This window comes from Mirounga angustirostris, unplaced genomic scaffold (genome assembly GCF_029215605.1).
Source record: "Mirounga angustirostris isolate CCGP_5_RB_7025 unplaced genomic scaffold, mMirAng1.0.hap1 SCAF_10, whole genome shotgun sequence".
Taxonomy (NCBI): Eukaryota; Metazoa; Chordata; class Mammalia; order Carnivora; family Phocidae; genus Mirounga; species Mirounga angustirostris.
In genome coordinates, this window is record NW_026991718.1 from 123,020,856 (window position 1) to 123,039,450 (window position 18,595).

The window sequence follows — 18,595 nt, forward strand, 5'->3', positions numbered from 1 at the left end:
CAGAGCCTGCCAGTGCTGCTCACAGGCCCAGAACCAGACCCCAAGTCACCCCCATTCCCGCTGCATTTCTGAGTCCTGGGGCGGCCACCGCCTTAGAATGGCTCCAGCCTGACCCGATTTTCCTGGCTCTTGCTCGCCGAGCCCGCTGGCTTCCTGCCTCCCATCCAGCCCTCTCCGTTCCTCCCTCCACACCCTCCTCTGTCTCCGACGCCAAGCCTTGCGGGCTGGCCCTCCATGGTGAGTCCCCTGCCTGGTCCCCCCAGCCCCACCCCCACCAGGCCCTCTGCTTCCAGATCCTTGGAAACCCCTCACGTGAAACAAAGCTTTAAAAGTGGCTGATAGACGCCCTTCCCTGTTTCCAATAGACTCCTTTCTGCAGTGCCTTCCCTGGTGTGTGGCCAACACTCTCTCTTGGGGCGGCCAGTTGGGGGGTTCCCGTAGCTGCAGGACCCTCGTGTGCTCTCCTGTGGCTCAGGTTCTAACTCCGTCCCCTCTATGCAGGTGGGCTGGCTCAGTCATTCTGTAGAGCCTGTCGGTGTGCACACACAGCTTCTGGGGTCAGACACACGTGGGTTCCAGTCCCAGTCCTGGCTTGGTGGGGTGGGCAAGGCATCTAACCTCCTGGGGTCTCCAAGTTCTTGTTTCTAAATGAAGTTATCCCCAGTTTACCTCGCGGGTAAGGATCAAAGGAGTGGATGTGAAAGCTCCCTGTAAACTCTCGGGGCTCCCCCAGTACACGGGGGAGAGAATAGCGTGAGCCCACGCTACCACAAAGTGTGTCAGAAACTGCCCCAAGGCGACGCTGGCCTTAGAGTCGATCTTCCCAACGACGCTACAAAATGCTCCCGTTTCTGTTGTTTCAACGGAGTCTGGGAGAAGTTAAATCATTCGCCCGAGGTGGCTCACCTGACCAGTCTTCAGGGCTCCCTGGGCAGCTGATCAAAGTCCATCTCTAGTGCATGGATGGATTCATTTTAAACCGGGGTTATGGGCTCACCTGTGTTCCCCCAAAACTCATGTTGAAGCCCTAGCCCTCAGAATGTGACTGTAATTTGGAGACAGGGCCTTAGATTCAAATGAGGCCATTAGGGTGACCCTAATCTAATCCCACTGGAGTTGTAAGAGATTAGGACACACGGAGAGACCACAGGGATGCATGTGGGCAGAACAAAAAGACCATGCGAGGACCCACAGTGAGAAGGTAGCCGTTTGCAGGCCAAAGAGAGAGGTCTTCAAAGAAACTAAATACCGTGATCTTGGGCTTCTAGCTCCACAACCATGAGAAATAAATTTCTATTGTGGAAGCTACCCAATCGGTGGTGCTTGGGTACGGCAGCCGTCACACACACTCCAGCTGGTGTTCGGGTCTCACGCATGGTGCTGGTGGGTCTGTCCCACTCAGACGTCAGAGAGCTCAGCGGCCAGGACCCCATTCAGATGTCTGTCGCCCCCCCCGCCAGATCCCAGACAGGGCCGTTCTCTGGAGCTTCTCCGAAGATGCTCAGGCCAGAAGGCACAACCTTCCTCTGGTGGACCAGATGTGGCCCCTAGATGGCCTTCTGGGGTTTTACACTGTATCTGCATGCCTCTAGGCTGGAAGGCTTTTTCCAAGCTTTTGGACAGGGATGTACAGTAAGACCTTTACAGCCTTACACAGCGAGTACGTGGGATTCCCAGTTGAAGCAAGTGCCTCACCAACTACGACTTGCCTAAGAATGACAAATGTTTTCTTTCCATTCCATTAAACAAGCAAACAACTTGTTGAGAATCGCTAAACTGATTTCACAGCACACGGATGGGTCTTAACCCTCAGGTTGAAAAAGTCTGCCCTGGACAGGCCTGGGCTTCCCTGTTTAGAGAAAGTCCCACTGTGCTGACCTCTTGCAATGCTCAGGGCCTGCGCTCACTCGCTTTGCCTGCCCTGGTTAGAAGCAAGACCCGGAGGCACCAGCTAGAGTGCCCGAGTGGCGGCTCTCAGACGGTGGGCACGCAGCTCCTGCAGGCATCCGACCTGGCCCTGCCGATGCCCACAATGGGCGGCTACTCCCAGCTCCACGTCTGAGTCACCCTGAGGACCCTCCTAAGGGCCAGGGGACCACACGCCTCTCTGGATCCTCAACGCCTCCCAGTCGATGATCTCTGTGCTCCAGGCCAAGCCCCGGGCTTCCAGAATGGCTGTGTCGACGGTGGATAACAACAAGAACAATGGCAGCAGCTACTGCAGACCTTCTCTGGAGGTAACACGAGCAACCCCTTCCTACAGATGAAGCCGCTGAGGCTCAGAAAGGAACCTGTTCCAAGTTGTACTGCAGAGCTCAGATCAACCACGGTGCTCTACTTCCTCCAGCGGAGGCCCTCCGGAGACCTCCCCTCTTCCCAGGAGCGCTCCCCTCTCCCTCAGGAACTGCACACACACACACACCCCACCCCGCCAGGGCCCCTCACCTGCAGGACTTTGCCCTGGGGACTCTCAGGAAACAGCAGCACCTGGTTATACAGTGGGTCCAGCGACTTGCGAGCGACTTTGGTCTTCTTCTTGGCAATGCAGACGCCGTTCTCCAGCAAGTAGGCCTTGATGTAGGCCGCTGAGGACAGAGGCCACCAGAGTGACTTCCAACTGGGCCCTCAAATGGTGGGCACATGGCACAGCAGAGCGAGGTTGCCCACCCCCTGCTGAGGGTCAGACTGCCCCCCTCTGGGGTTTTGGGGGGGCAGCCGCAGGGGTGGTAGATACGGATGATGGGGTGCAGCCAGCATTGGGTGGGGCCTACTCCATCCCCTCGGGGGGGCCCGCCTGCCTCCTCCCTGCCTTTGCTCACTCTGCTCTTACCTCTTTCCTCTCTCAGTCCCTGATTTGCTCACCCCTTCCCCGGCTCCCACAGTCATCACGGACACATTCGGTCAGCCTGGGTGTGCCAAGCACCCACGTATGGGGGTATAGCCATACACAGGAAAGCTTCTGTCCTCCAGAAGCTCAAACCAGTTGGGAAGACCAATAAAGTCAACTGACAATCTCAAGAGCGTCCCCAGAACAAACCCTAAACCACTAGTCCCATGTGAGTCACTAGAGTTGGGACAAAGGGGTCCCCCTGTAGTTGGGCCCGATTTTCTCTCTTCTAGACCCAGATACCCTTCAGGACCTCCTCCCCGACGTCCACCCTTGCCTTGCAGAAGGAAGGGCAGTCCCCACACCTGGCAGTGTCTTGGAGCCTGGCTTGGCTGTCAGTCCCCGAGCCTGGATGATGTCCACTTCGAGCTGGCCATTCCGCTCCTGCAAGCCGATCTCCACATCCCCTGCAAGAGACCCCAAGCAAAGGGACTGGGAAGTGGCTCATAAGCTCGCCCAAGGGCTCAGCCCCTCCTCTCTACTTAGAGATGACACCCCCTTCCCCTGCTCCCAGCCCAACACAAGACCAGAAATAATTCCACCATGAGTGCCCGGGCTCTGCTGAGGGCTTGGCGGGTGCGGACAGGGCTCTAAGCTGGGTGCTCAGTGGATGCAGCCAAGGTAGAAGGGGCAAGGAGAAAGACACAGGGCATGTGGCACCCCACCCCCGGAACAAGTCTTGGGGCACTCACCCATCGGCGTGGTGGCCAGGGTCTGGCGGCCCACAAACTGCGCTGGCCCCATGCTGCCGAGGAAGTCGCTGAACTGCGCATCTGACGCCAGGCAAACTCCCCCGTAGTTAAGGCTGCAAGAAAGAGGAGACAAAACCAAATGTTCCCTGGCGCTGACTGAGAACTCTGATGACTCAGGCAGAGCTCCCCTCAGTCCCTGGGGATTCTGTCCACATCCATCACCCAGCCTCAGGCAGACCTCTGTCCTGTCTCTCCCTCCTTCCTTCTATGTTCATGGCCCTAACATCTCCACTTCGACTCTAAAATTCTAGGGCTTAGCTTTTGTGTCCTGTACCATCCCCTCGCCTCTCCTCACCTAGCCTCAGGTTCCACCTCTAAATGGGTCTGATGGTACCTGCCTCTTGGGGTGGTGGTAAGAAGCCTGGGAGGTGATGCTTGTCAGTGCCTGGTTCCCGTGGCTTAGTGCCATGACACTGGTTGTGTGGTCCAGAGACCAGCAGCATCTCCCAGGAGCTAATTAGGAACAAAACTGCACCGCACTCCACCCCTACCTGCTGAATCAGAGTCTGCCTTTTAACAAGAGCCCCCGCAGATTTGTTTGCACCTGACCGTTTGAGATGCATAGGACCAGTGGCTCGACCTCAGAGGCCTGCATTTGTTGCTGCTACAGGGCTGCCCAAAGGTCACTGCCCTTTCCGTTGGGATGAGAGCTCAAATCTGCTTTGAAGAGCCCCCTCCCCAAGGCACTGATTCCCATGGAGCAGAGCACAGCAGGCTCCAGGGTCTGGGTATGAGCTCAGCCTGGCCGATCAGCACATTCCTCCCCTTGGCCAGTGCTGGCTCAGAGATCTGCGCATGGCCCAATTCAGCCCACAGGAATCTGGTTAGAAGCTTCGTGTGAACTGTGGGGAATGAGAAGCTCTCTTTTCCCACCAGACTTGAACCTCAGACAGAAGACTGGAGCCATCTCGCTGCCATCCGGAAGCCATCAGACAGGTGGCCTTGCATAAGATCCTGGATCAAGTTCTACCTGAAGCCAAGATACATCATCTCTTTTTTTGGTTCCATAAGTCAATAACAACCATTATTATTACAAATTATTATTATTTTGCTTCAGCCAATTTTGAGTTAGTTTTTGTCTCTCATCTCTGAAATGGGAATAATAATGTTCCCATTTCCTAGGTCTGTTGTATTAAATGAGATGAGTACTGTTATCTTTAGGAGCAAAGCACCGTCAGCCCACTTCCTCATCTGACCCTCGCTCCAATCCCAGGAGGTTGGTTCTTCACATTTATCACCACCGTTCAGATGAGGAGGCCCAGGTCCTGCTCCACCTAAAGCCACAGAGCAACCAGGGCAGTCAGCACTTGAATACAACACTCCCAATGCCAATCCCTGGTGACTTTCCACCTGGGCAGGTCCCAAGAACACTACTGGAGTTTTAACAAGTGCCTACTGTGTGCCAGGTTGCCCGGCAGCAGCCAAGGAGGTCTCTGAGCAGGAGGAGGAAACCGCCTTGGGGCCTCGAGGGCACAGTATGCTTGGTTTGCTGCCTGAGAGCATCCCCCCCACCAAAGCCCCCCTCTTTGGAAACCTGCTAGGATCTCAGCCTTGAAGGAGCAGGAAGAGCTTCCAAGGAAGGTGGGGTGTGGGGATCCACTCCACACGTGTGTCCCCTCCTGCTCTGAACCACTGGTCTGCCTTTCCCAAGGGACAAAACCCTGTACACAAGAACCGACCATTTTGCTGGGGAAACGTGTTGCTCCTGAAGAAATGACCAAAGAGGACAATATAACAAGACACACGCAGTCCCCGGCCCACCTACTTCAGGTTGGGTACCTCAGTCCCAAGGGCTTACAATGTGCCAGCACCCTCGGGGCTCCAGGGCTTATTCAAGTGCTGTCCTCATGAGCCATACCCTCTGGTGTGACTCCTGCAGTAGCTCTAGGGAAATGGGCATGATTTTGTTTAGCTAACATCAAGGACACTGGGGTTCAGCGGGGGAAAGCCACTTGCCTATGGTCACACAGTGATCGGGTGGAGAGGCAGGATTTGAACCCAGGTCTGCCTGTGGAAGACACCTTTCAGGCGGCTGCCATGGCATACAACACCCTCCCCTTGTCCAGGACTGGTCCCAGTACGCAGGTGGGCTCCTGGAAGTCCGGTATGCTTTTCTGAGTGTGGGGAATGCTCTGCTCATCTCTTCCTCCTGGAGAGACAGCTTAATCTGTCTCCTAGCCTTGTAAGCAAGTGTGGCCGACGTGAGCTGAAGGGATACAGGCCCCTTCCAGGCCTAACCCCCACGCCATCCGTTTTGTGCCAGCCTCAGCCAATGATAGTAATGCCAAAGGCTAGAAATGCCTGGGGCACTCACCTGGGCCACCGTGCGCTTGCCACAGACATCTGCCCACTCCAAACCAATGTCAGGACTGGACCAACCCTTGTGGTTCTTACTATGATTGCAAGATGCCCTTCAGCAACAATCATCAGGAAACTTTAAAGAAATAAAGGCTTATTACCTACAAGACCTGGGAAATTGCACAGCACACCTGGGGCTACACAGCGAGGTCGTGGGAAGGGGGGCACGAGAGAGAGCACAGACCAGGGGTTCTGCTTTTATTGGGGTCAAGGGTGGAGGCCTAGGGGTTCAGGGCTCACTCTTTATTGGTGAATTTAAAACATAAGAGCGGAAATTTAAAGCACGGGAAGAGAAAAGACAAGTGGCCCAAACGGTCAGCTACGGAAAATCAATCAAGATCTCTAAAACAAAAGAGCCTCAACTGTGGAGGAGGTGGCCCCGCTCTTTGTGTCGCTGACAAATTTGTTTGCCTCTTTGAAATGAATGCCTCAAGCAATCAAAGTTGAAGTCAGGCGCTGGCATTACAGAAAAAGAAAAGAAAAAAAACCTGCCAGGGCTCACAAGACACCACCTCATACCCATTGAAATGGCTACTACCAAAAACAAAATAAAATTAAGAAAACAAAATAACAAGTGTTGGCAAGGATGTGGAGAAATTGGAATCCTTTGCACTGTTGGTGGGAATGTAAAATGGTACAGCCTCTATGTAAAACAGGATGGCAGTTCCTCAAAAAATTAAAAATAGAATTACCATATGATCCAGCAATTCCACTTCTGGGAGTATGCCAAGGAAATTGAAGGCAGGGTGTCTGAGACACATTTGTACACCCATGTTCACAGAAGTATCATTTGCAATAGCCAGGAGGTGGAGACAACCCCAAGTGCCCACCAGTGGATGAACAGTCTATACATAAAATGGAGTATTATTCAGCCTGAACAAGGAAAAGAAGTTGTGACACATTTTACAAACGGGGATGAGTCTTGAAGATGTCATGCTAAACAAAATAAGCCAGTCACAAAAGGATAAATACTAGGTGATTCCACTGACATGAGGTATTCGAGCAGTCAAATTCAGACAGAAGGATGGTTGCCCGGGGCCCGGGGGGGAAGGGAGAATGAAGAGTTCATGTTTTATGGGGACAGAGTTCACTTTAACAAGATGAAGAGTTCTGGAGGTGGATGGTGGTGATGGTTGCACGATGGGACTGTACTTAATGCCACCCAACCGACACACCTAAAAATTATGACGGCACCCAGGGGGCTCGGCCGGTGAAGCATCTGACTCTTGATTTCGGCTCAGGTCATGATCTCAGGGCCGTGAGCCCCGCGCTGGGCATGCAGCCTGCTTAAGATCCTCTCCCTCTGCCCCTCCCCAACCCCACCTCCTCTATTTAAAAAAAAAAGAAAAAATTGCATGCAATGATAAGTCACAGGGATGAACGGCCCAGCATAGGGAAGATAATCAGTGACACTGTAATAGGCTGTATGGGGACAGATGGTACCGAAGCTGCGGCGAGCACAGCATAATGTACAGCGTTGTCCCATCACTATGCTGTACACCTGAAACCAATGTACCACTGTGTCAACTCTACTTCAATTAAAAAAACTGTTACGATGGGGGCGCCTGGGTGGCTCAGTCGTTGGGCATCTGCCTTCAGCTCGGGTCATGATCTCAGAGTCCTGGGATTGAGCCCCACATCGGGCTCCCTGCTCGGCGGGAAGCCTGCTTCTCCCTCTCCTACTCCCCCTGCTTGTGCTCCCTCTCTGTGTCTCTCTCTGTCAAATAAATAAAATCTTAAAAAAAAAAAACAAAAAACTATTACAATGGTGAGCTGGTATCCTGTGTATTTTACCACAATTAGGGGAAAATAAAAAAACTTCACATATGATCTTCTCTTCCCCCATCAGGGACCCTAATGATGGTGAAGCCACAAGAAAAAGGGAGCCTGGGCCCAACGACCAGAAACACCTGCACTGAAATTGGCATAAACAAGAAACGAACGTTTTCATTCAGTCATTGATTAAAGAGGCCGGTTATGGCAACTGGCTTTACTTAAATACAGTGCCCCTGTCCCCTGGCCAGAGCTGATGGATCCATGGCTTAGACACCTGCCCAAGCTCGGTCAAACAAAAATTCTCTCTGGGAAACAAAAAAGGAGAATCCCAGAGACCGAAAGTCATGAGGACTGAGCCCTGTGCGTGGGCCTCACCAAGAGCCCCGAACTAGTCCTCCAGTCCTGGCTGCTCAAGTTCTTCCCTCACCCATGTGAGGTGCCTGAGCGGTGTCCAGTAAATTCGGTTTCTACTTAAGTTACTGGCAGGCTTGATGGCAGAATGATAATTTGACACTGGAGCCTGAGTGCTTTTCCTTTTCACGATCTCCTACCATCCCTGCCACCCTCTTCCACTGCCTCAGACAAGTAATAACCCAGTAGAAGGCAGTAAACAAGGCGGTCAGATTCTTGGCCTTCGGGTTGCAAATCCAAGAAGAAACAGACTTAGAGGGATATGTGCAAAAACCAGGCTGTCCTGTCCCCAAATAAACCAACGACGACTCCCCAGCCTGAGGGAGCAGTGGAAGTCAGGGAGGAGGGGAGAGCGGGGATGCTGGAGGGTCCTCGGGGAAGGTCTGGGTCCCTGGATGGGGTTGGTGGTGCTGAGACCCAAGGGGAACCCCCACACAGGCCTGGGGAATCTGAAAACAGAGGGGACCTGTGCCCATCCTTCCTATTGGGTGGAGCTAAGAAAAGGGCATGATGCTTTGCAGAAATGGCTGCCTGGTATCTTGCAAGTGACCCTGTATCTCTGAGGCTGTGTGTGTCCCTCCAAGCCCCAGAGAAGCATATGTTCCTGCTGCACCCGAGAGAGGGCCAAACCAAGACAGGCAGAGGAGTACTGAATCCAAGCAGTCCGGCTTCTGAATCTATTATCTCAACAATTATGCAACAGTCTCACAGAGAAAGTATGGGGGAAATAACTTAAATATCTAGGGACAGAAATGTGTATTCTTGCAAAAATCCTTAATTAACAGCACCAAGGCTAAGACCTAGACTCATGACTGGTGACATGGGCCTTCCTCCTCGGCCCTGTCTCTCTTCCACCCTATGCTCCTGGCCATCTGTGGGGTCCAGGCTCCACTTTGTAAGGAGAGTCTGGGCTCCAAAAGCCCAAGAAACGGTGGTGCCTCTTGGGGTCCAAGTCACTAAAGGGTCCAGCTTCCCAGGCAGAGCGAGGCTTCTGCAGCCTGAAATTGAAAGTTCCCTCCAACATCATCATTGTCTGCGCCTCAGTTCCTGGTGGGATTGTGAGCAGACAATGGGGAACTGGCAGGCCTGGTAATTAGCGGTAATTGTTTATAATATCTGGGAGGCTGCCTGATTTCCCATCCCAGGGTGCCTCGCCAGCTGCCAAGGAACCAGGCAGATGCCCCAGAAACCCTGAACGGGTTATCACAACCTCCATGGGGCTGGAGGAAGGAAGAAAGTGGTGGCAGATTCCTGCCGGCCTGAGGACCAACTGTACCAGAGATCTCACTCCACCTCGGGGTCTTCCTGGGAGTAGCACAAAAGGCAGAGGACACAAAGTCCGAGCTGGTTCTAGTCACTGGTCACCTGCTTGCTGTGTGATCTCTGGCAAGCTGCTGGTGTCTCTGCACTTAAATCTTCTCATTTGCACACAAGACCACGCCTACCTCCCTCTTGGACAGTGTGTGCCATTCGTTCCGTGGGTGCCTTTAAAGCCTCTACCAGCTTTAAAGGTTTCAAAAATCTCTGCTCACAGGGTCCATTCGCAAAGGGGTGGGAAAGAGCCTGCTGAATTAAATACCGTGCACATACTACTACTTAGACCATGCCCTGTATGCAGTAGGAACTCAATAAATGTTCACTGCCAAACCCTTCCGCTGGTCCCAAACTGGGAAAATACAGTGGCTGAGACTGGACTTTGGCCTAAGACAGACCTTGGATTCCAGTGCTGTGCAACCTGGGGTAAGTTTTGTAACCTCTCTGAGCTGCTGTTTCCTCATGGATGAAATGGGGATAAACTGTAATCACCTTACTGAGTTGCTGGGGAGAGTCAGTGAGATCGCGTGGGCAGGGTGCTCAGCACGGGACCCAGCACACATTATATGCTGAGGAATAGATGCTGGCGCCTGCTGTCTGGCCTGGGAGAGCCTCTTCTCTCTCTCCACGGTACTTTCATGGCACTTCTGACTCCAGACCTGTTTGGAAGTGCAGCATCTGGATGCCTGAGACCAAGCCCAGGCCATGGGGGGGTAGGTGGGATGGGGGAGCATAGGGGGAGGGTTGCAGCAGGTGGTTCCTCTTGAGGACACACGCCAGCCACACGGGTAGAGGCACCGGCCTGAAACAGGATTACAACCCGTGGGCCGCTGGCCTTTTATTTTGTGTTAATGGTGAAATAAGATTTCCTGCATTTCAAATCTTGTTAGTTTTGTTTGTGGAGCTGAAACTCATTTGTCTTTTAGTATTAACCTTTGTGCTCCGTTTGGCCCCTGGATTTTCTGTGCTCTCGACAGTTAAAGAAGTAACTGGGAAAAAAAAAAAAAGAAGTAACTGGGTTACTTGGGGGTTGACTCTTCTCTTTTCCGGATGGATCACCTGTCTCAACTGCATCCGAAATTAAAAGGCTGTACAGCCCTCATGGTGATTATAGGTTATGTGGCTCTGATAGGTTTTAGTAGTTTATGGGTTCTCTGTTCTTCCATTCACTGTCTGCCCCCATGTTTCCTCCCATCCATCTGCCCTCCCACAGACCTACGGAGCCTCCACTACACTATAGTTTGCTATCATGCAAAACAGACATTCCTAAAAATCACTCTGCAGGGCAAAATCCTTCCAGAAGAAATCACAGACCTTCCGGGGAAAACAGGGTTAGGGACCCAACACCCAAACACTCTGTCAGTATCACATATACACAGACACACAAGAAAGACAGGAACGTAGTAAAAATGGGAGCACAGTCTTTATACACATTAAACGGTTAAGACAGACTACAATAAATACGGTGCTTTACGTAGGCGACGTCCTAAAGTTTGCTTGTGGAAAATGTGTGTTGGAAGGATTTCGGCCCAGGAGTTGCTGCAAAGTGGAGGAGGAGGGCTGTCTGGAACGGGGTAGGAAGTTGCAAGGCCCGGTGTGGACGGGACACAGGGCAGGAGCTGCGGGAGTCTGGTTTACTCCCATGTGGGTGCAGTTTTCTGCGTTCCCCTCGTGTTTCTCATGGACGAAACGCACCTGAGCAAAGGCGAAATCTGTATTGTGCTCAAGCTATGCCCTAATACTTCAACTGTGTTGGAACAAATTCACATTTTCAAAACAAGCGGTGTCGCAGAATTGACTGTATGCCAGGAGACACAGAATCCACAAGCCCGACTCCCGCTTCTCAAGCATCCAGACGTTTCCAAACCTGCCCCCAAGCACATGAGTGTGGCTCATGGGCATGATGCCGGGGATTTGATTTACTTTTTTATCCATCCAATAAATAACAGAAAGGGAAACCAAGGCACAGAAATGTTACACAACCCCAAGATCACTCTGCTGGAAACTGGCAGTCTGGCTCCAGAGAGCATCTGCTTAACCACTCTGCTCTGCTGTGTCTACGCGCCCTGGGGGGAACTTCGCCTTGCCCAGAGCAGCACGGGGCGGGGGCGGGGGAGGGGTTACTGTCCGGGCTCTGGGGGCTAGATTTGAATCCTGACCACACTCCGCCCCACCCCCGGCTTGGAGCTGTGGAGGTACATTCTTCACCTCTTGGAATCTGGGTTTCCATTTGGGTGGGGCAGGAATAAACAGGATACCCCTCAGTGCCGTTGTTAGTACTAAATGAGATGAACTTCTGAGAACTCACTCTGGCACAGTCAAATGTACCATAAATACGAGTGCTTACAAAACGGACCGCCCCCACCCCCCCACCCCGGGTCTCCTAGCCCAGAGCCACATGTAGTCACAGGCTGTCCTTCAGGTATGGACCATTACAGAGCAGAGGTGGGCAAGAGAAAGGGGGTCCCAGCCACCCACCGGGCCTCTGGGGCCTTTGGTGATTAGGGAAACAGCCTTGGCAAAAACGTGACCCCGAGCCCAGGTACGGTGGTCACGCACCAGCTCCCACACCCTGCTTTCCAGGGCTGTGGGCACAGTGACCCAGACGCCCAGGGAACTGGATGTCGGTGACCCAGACACCTCAGGACAATGAGGGACAGAGGGAAGGAGCAGGAGGGGCTGTGGGAGCCAACTTCAAGAGCTTCTGGCACCCAGAGAGGATGCTGGGGCCCTGATTCTGCGTGATGGAGGCTGAGAAAGGGCTGGAAGGAGTGGATGTGGGGGTGCTTCTGCTCATAGCACCTACCCATTATCCACCAAAATTTGCAAAATGTCACCTGTAGGCCAGGTCCTAGGCTGGGCAGGCAATGAACTCGGTGCCTAGTGGGACAGACAAACACACCCGTGACCATCACGACCGAGGGGTGGGTGCTGTGGAGGGCAGAACAGGCCGCGGAAGCTGCTGATGCAGCCAGAGGATTCGCAGCCCTTACCGTTCCCCCTCGTCTGCCCACACCCAGGCAGACATTGCTAATCAACCTCCACACCCCTGCCAAGGCTGGATGAGGCTCCAGAATCCTTTTCCACACAGCAGCCCAGGGAGCTACTATCAATTAACTGGAGTTGGCACAGGAGATGAAGCCTATGTGCCAGTTCTGAGCTGAGATCTGGAAGAGGAATGAGTCAGAGGGAGGAGAGGTGGGAAGGGCAGTGCCAGGTAGAGGAAGCGAAGACCTGCAGGGGAGACGGAGGGGAGCGTGAGAGGCTCAGGGCGCTGGAGCTGGGGGCACATGGCCAGGGCCTGGCGCAGGTTGGCAGGGGTCAGCGGAAGTGCGTGCTGAGTGACAGACTGGAGTTTCGACCAAAAGGGAGGCTTGCGTGCATCCAGGCAAGAGTGAGGAGTGGCTCGGCTCTGCCAAACCCACAGCTGTTTCCTTCCATCCTTAACACAGAGAACTCCAATTTTCAACCAGGCAGAAAGGGGCTCAGGGAAGGAAAGCCCTTCCCCAGCCCCAGGAGACACACCAGGACCAGTCCCACCTGCTGAAATCTAGGGAGGGAAAAGCTGAAAGGACTCACTGAGCCACCACACCACGCTGGAAGCGTCTACCTCCCGAAATCTTGATGGACACAACCATTAAATGAGGGAAAGAATCAAGTGTAAAGGTGAAGGGCAGATTCCAAGGCCCAAATTTGAAGCCTGGCATTTGAAGTTACTTACTGGCTGAGTGACCTTGGGCAAGTTAATTAACCTCTTTTGGCTTCTGTGTCCTCGTCCGTAAAATGGGGACATTCACAGGCTCAGCGTCATCGGGTTGCTGTGAGGATTAAATGGGCCAATATATATAAAAGCGCTTTGCACGGTGCCTGCCCATAGCAAGTGCTCTATGAGGCTTAGCTGTAGAACATTATTCCCACTGGGCCAGGGCCTCTCAACCTCCATGTGCACACGGACCACCCGGAGAGCTTGTAAAGCTTCAGATTCGGATGCAATAGGTCTGGGGTGGAGCCATTGCATTTCTAACAAGCCCCCAGGGGATGCTGACACTGCATTTCTAACAAGCCCCCAGGGGATGCCGACACTGCATTTCTAACCAGCCCCCAGGGGATGCCGATGCTGCTGGACTGGGGGCCACACTTGGAACAGCAAGGGCTGATGTCACTGTCAGCTAATATGAGGCAGTCTGGAGCCCAAGGATCTTCACTAACAGAATGGCCCCGCCCATACGCATCCCTTCCCCAGCCCAGAGACCTGGTGAGGATGCAGTATTTCCAAAGTTCTCTACGCCTGTCCTTGGCAGCTCTCACCTCACTGCGAGCTGCTCGGTCAGTGCAAGGCTGGGGCTCCCAGGTGCCCAGCCCAATTGTCTAGCACACTGTAGGTACTCGATCATGTTTGCTGAAAGAAAAACCCCTGTGCCCACTTGCAGGAATACACACGCCAGTGATCCAGGGCACTGGCAGACAGATACAGATCCAGCAGCGCCAGGGGCTGTGGGCTCGCAGGGGCTGCTCGAGCATGCTGGCTCCTCGTAAGGCTCAGCTGGGCTGGCAGGAGCCCAAGGGGAGGACAGTCACACCCCCTCCTATTTCAGAGCCTGGCATCTGGGTCCTACCAGTGCCCAAAATACCTCCAGAACAAGGAGGAGGCCAACCACAGCTCCACGTCCCCCCCCCCCCCCCCGCCCCGTCCTTTCTATGCCCCTTCCTTGCCCAGGTGTTATGTGGAGTGGAGGAACCTGGCTGGGCTCCATCAAGACTCAGATCCTCTCTGGAGGGCAAGACTCTCCCCTCTGCTGGAACCAGCACCCTCCAACCCACCTGATCCTTCCTCAGTTGGGCTCAAGATATGCACCCCAAACCTTTTGATGATCACAAATGTCACTGCCAACATCAATCCCGTGCTTGCTCTGTGCTAAGTACTTTACAGACACAATTGCATTGGGGGTGGCTCCCTGTGTCCAGTAAGATGCAACTGGCCACAAGGAGCAAAATACCCAACTAATGGACTGAATCAACAACAAACAACAATAATCAAAGCCAGTAATAACAGAATAATAGGGCATGCTACGTGCCAGCCACAGTCCTAAGCGCTCGTACATATATTAATTCATGTTATCCATACAACTCTAAGAGTAGTCTTGGTGTGCTATTACTGTCCCCTTTCCATAGATGAGGAAACTGGGCTTACAGAGGTAAAGTAAGTTCCCCAAAGTCACACAGCTACTAAGAAGCAGAAATGAGGCACAAACCAGGCCTGTCTGACTCCAGGGTCCTGGCCTGGAATCTCAGACTCTCTGGTCCCTTAAAGCACATTACAAGAAATGACAAGAGCCACCTCCCAAGCACCTGTCACATGCAGGCATCAGCTCATCTCTCCTGCACGACACCCTCCTGTGCTGCTCTCCCTGGACAAGTCACGTGGCGTCTCTGAGCCTTCTGTAAAATGGGGCTCTGGGTTTGACTCCCCGCTCTTGCTCCCTGCACCACGCTGCCCTCCCCCTGAGCTGCCTGCGAGACCAACAGACAAGATGTCGGCCAGCCTCCTGGAGCTTAAGAAGCCAAGGGATGTGCCCAAGGCCATCCGGGGGTCAGTGGCAGAGCCAGGACTAGGCCCCAAACCTCCTGACCCTCTGGAACTCGGCAGAGACCCACTGCTACCCCGATGCCTACAATATCTTCCTCCAAGTGTTGTTGCCTTGCCAAGTTTCTCAGGTTAAAGAAAACAGTTGTTCCCTTCCTCCTCCTCCTCTTCCTCTCCCTTCTGCCTGTCCTCCTCCTCTTCTCGCCCTCCGGAAAGCCTCCCGAGGCAGTGGGTGGGACAGCAGCATCTGCCAAGGCAAGACCATTCACAGAGGCCGGAGATGCCCAGTTTAGGAGGGGCTGGGGGTGGGAAGGCTTCCAGCCAGCAGGAACCCCCAGCTGGGAGGCAGTGCCAGAAACGGGAGAAGAGCAGAAGGTGGTGGCTGAGCCCCAGCCGCGCCCCGGTGTCTGCCCCCAGACAAGCCACTTAGCCAGTGCTGCCCAACAGAACTGTCTGCGAGGGCAGAGATGCTCTATACCTGCACTGTCCCAAAGAGTTGTCACTGGACACATGGAATATGGCCAGCGCGACAGAAAAACAGAATATTTCATTTTATTCCACTTAAATTAATTTAAATAGCCATGTGCCTAGCATCCACCATACTGGACAGCACTGCTTTAACCTCCCCAAGCCCCAGTGTCCTCATGAGGGTGACAAGAACCCCCATACCCCTGGCTGAGGATGGCCAAGACAAGGGAGCGACGCGTTGCCATGGAATGAGCCCCCAGTGGGAGTCAGGACTCCTGAGTTCCAGACCCGTTAACATGCTCTGTGATCCAGGACAAGCTCCCCAACCTCTCTGAGTGCCCTGGTCATCTGTACAATAAGAAAGTCACTTGGGAGCAAAGTTTCTTTGCTAGGGATCCATGGATGGGCTCTAGGGGAATCTGGGAACCCGCTCTAATTATGAAAAGAGTATGTTTGTACGACTGTGTATGTGTGTGAGAATGTGTGGGACTGTGTGTGTGTTAGGGTGTATGTGCACATATTTCTCAGGGGAAAGCAGGCCCAAAACTTGCCCAAAATTCTCAAAGAGGTCCATAATTGCTACAAAGATGAGATCCCCCCAGTCTGGAGTAGTCTTCCCTCAGGGAACCTTTAAAAAATGGAGTTCCGAGCTCCACTCCCAGACACTCTGATTCAGGGCACAGGGCCTGCAATCTGGAGCGGGAACAAGAACCCAGTGGTGCTGACATATAGTCAGGGAGAGAGAACGCTGGTGAGGAGGCGGTCAGACCTAATATTTTATGGTTTGACATGTGTGAAACTCCTTATCAAGCAGTATTAATTATGTATTTTTAAAAACCAATCATGATTTAAGAAACTAAGAAAGTAAAGAGGAAAGAGTAACATCATGATAAAACCCATCTCGGGCGCCTGGGGGGCTCAGTTGGTTAAGCGACTGCCTTCGGCCCAGGTCATGATCCTGGAGTCCCGCATCGGGCTCCCTGCTCGGCAGGGAGTCTGCTTCTCCCTCTGACCCTCCCCCCTCTCATGCTCTCTCTCTCTCTCTCATTCTCTCTCTCAAATAAATAAAATCTTTAAAAAAAAAAACAAACCCATCTCGACCCCCTTCTTTATTTTTGCCAACACTGACGTACGGCACTCACGTGCCAACACTGTCCTCTGCTTTCTGTAAATAGAAACCCACCGAATCCTCACAACGCCCCTCTGAGGCTGCCCCTATTACCCGGTTTTACAGATGGGAAAACTGAGGTGCTGAGAAGGGATGGGCCCAGGATGGTGCAGCCCGTGGGCCGTCAGGCACTGGAGTCTGCCCCACACAGCTCTGCAGCACCCTTGGAGCTTGCTTGCCCTACCACCTCCCTTCTGCATGACCGCAGTGCTGAGCCAATGCCCCGCCTGGCCTGAGGCTGAGCCAGGCCTCCTGGCTGGCGCTGCTCAGCCCCTCCCACCCCACACCACAGGGGCTGCGAGAGCCAGGAGGGCTGGCAGCGGGCTGGGCCCCACACTCACTTGCCCTCTGAGCCGTAGCTATTCATGCTGTCCTCAATGGACTCGTGGCTGGCCTGGCGCAGGGTCCGGCTGGGCATCTCCACTGCCAGGCCGGTCTCCGTGCTCCTCTGGATGGCCCCCTTCAGCCTCCGGCTGTCCCCTTCTGGGCAGAGAGGCCAAGAGAGATGGGGAGAGAGACATAGGGCGGGAAGGGACAGAGAGACAAGTCGTCTGGTTAGTGGTACAGTGGCTGGTGGCTGCCCAGTGTCGCCCCACCCCCTCCAGTCCACCAAACTCCTCCTACCACCTGCCTCACTTGTACCCCCTCCCTGGGGCGGCCCTGCCCTTCATACCCACCCACCAAGAAGCATCACTGGAGTCCTATAAATGGACCGATTCACTTACAGGTCCCTTTTCTCCCCGTTGAATTCAACACTCCCCTGCAAATCTCTACAGATCACTTCTCCTCTTCAGCTACTCTTTACTGAGCACCTACTATGTGTCATACTCTGCTGAGTGCTTTGCATGGATCCGGACCAGGTTTTCCCCACCTTAGCAACTACTGGCGGTTTAGACGGGATCCCGCCGAGTTGTCAGGGCGCCCTGTGCATCGTGAAAGTTCTCTCAGTATCCCTGGCCTCCATCGATTCGATGCTAGTAGTACCCTCCGGTCCAGTGGGGCAATCAAGAATGTCTCCAGACATTGCCAAATATCCCCTGGGGTGGGGGGAGCAAGTCACCCCCGATTGAGGACCACCAATTCGACCAGTGGCTCTGAAACCAGACTGCCCACGTTCAAATGTGGATCTCTTTCTCACTGGCTGTGAGACTTTGGGCAAATCACTCAGCCTCTCTGTGCTTCCATTTCCTCCCCTAAAATGGGGAGAACAACAGACTTATCACAAATGTCCCTCTGCCCTTGCTATTCCCTCCCCTCAAACACCCTCTCCTCTGCCAGTAGCTCACTCCTTTGCTTCCACTCTGTGATCAAACGTCATCTTAGCCAAGGCCTTCCTTGACCATTCTCTGGCCCCCACCGCCCCCTGCCCCTCTCTGTCCTATCACCCTGCTCTGGCTTTCTTCCCAACACCACCCTAGACATGTTTGTGGCATTACTGGTTTATTGACCAGCTTCCTCCGCATAGCAGGTGAACTCAGCACACGGTACTTTGCTTTGTTGACTGTTGAAGCCCCAGGGCCAAGAAGAGGGTCCAGCCACAGTAGGTACTCAATTAATAACTGCTGGATGAACGGATGTCTGCCCTGAGAGTGGTCACAAGACACAGAGATTAAGCCACTTGTCCACACCCACAGAGCCAGAAAGGGGGGGGGGAATGATGGCACCAGGAATTGACCCCAGGAGGGTCTCTTTGCTCCTTGCTCCACAGTCTGGTGACCAGGGTGAGTTTTACATCTCCTGCCCCCCTGCACAGACTGCGGGTGTACTGGAGGTGAGGTAGATCTTTAGGGGGATCTTCCCCATGAAGATCTACTTCTCTCTACGAAGTCTGGAATGAACTCGTATACCTCAGGGGCTTCCTCAGTGCTGGCTGGCCA

The 18,595-nt window shown here is 53.5% G+C and overlaps 1 protein-coding gene across 5 annotated transcripts in view; it reads right to left on the reverse strand.

The window, feature by feature from the left end:
• The window catches only part of RIMS4 (regulating synaptic membrane exocytosis 4), a 60,959-nt gene that overhangs the window by 4,527 nt on the left and 37,837 nt on the right, over nucleotides 1-18,595 (reverse strand). For 2 of the 5 annotated variants that reach the window (XM_064573221.1, XM_064573222.1), the window contains exons 2-5: nucleotides 17,060-17,201; nucleotides 3,580-3,692; nucleotides 3,193-3,294; nucleotides 2,446-2,585 (exon numbers count right to left, since the gene is read on the reverse strand). In XM_064573221.1, coding sequence (XP_064429291.1) covers nucleotides 2,446-2,585; nucleotides 3,193-3,294; nucleotides 3,580-3,692; nucleotides 17,060-17,201 — 497 coding nt within the window. Of the gene's footprint in view, nucleotides 1-2,445; nucleotides 2,586-3,192; nucleotides 3,295-3,579; nucleotides 3,693-13,219; nucleotides 13,250-17,059; nucleotides 17,202-18,595 lie in introns of those variants that run through there. The other 3 variants (XM_054510123.2, XM_045885821.3, XM_064573223.1) reach the window with 2 other exon arrangements.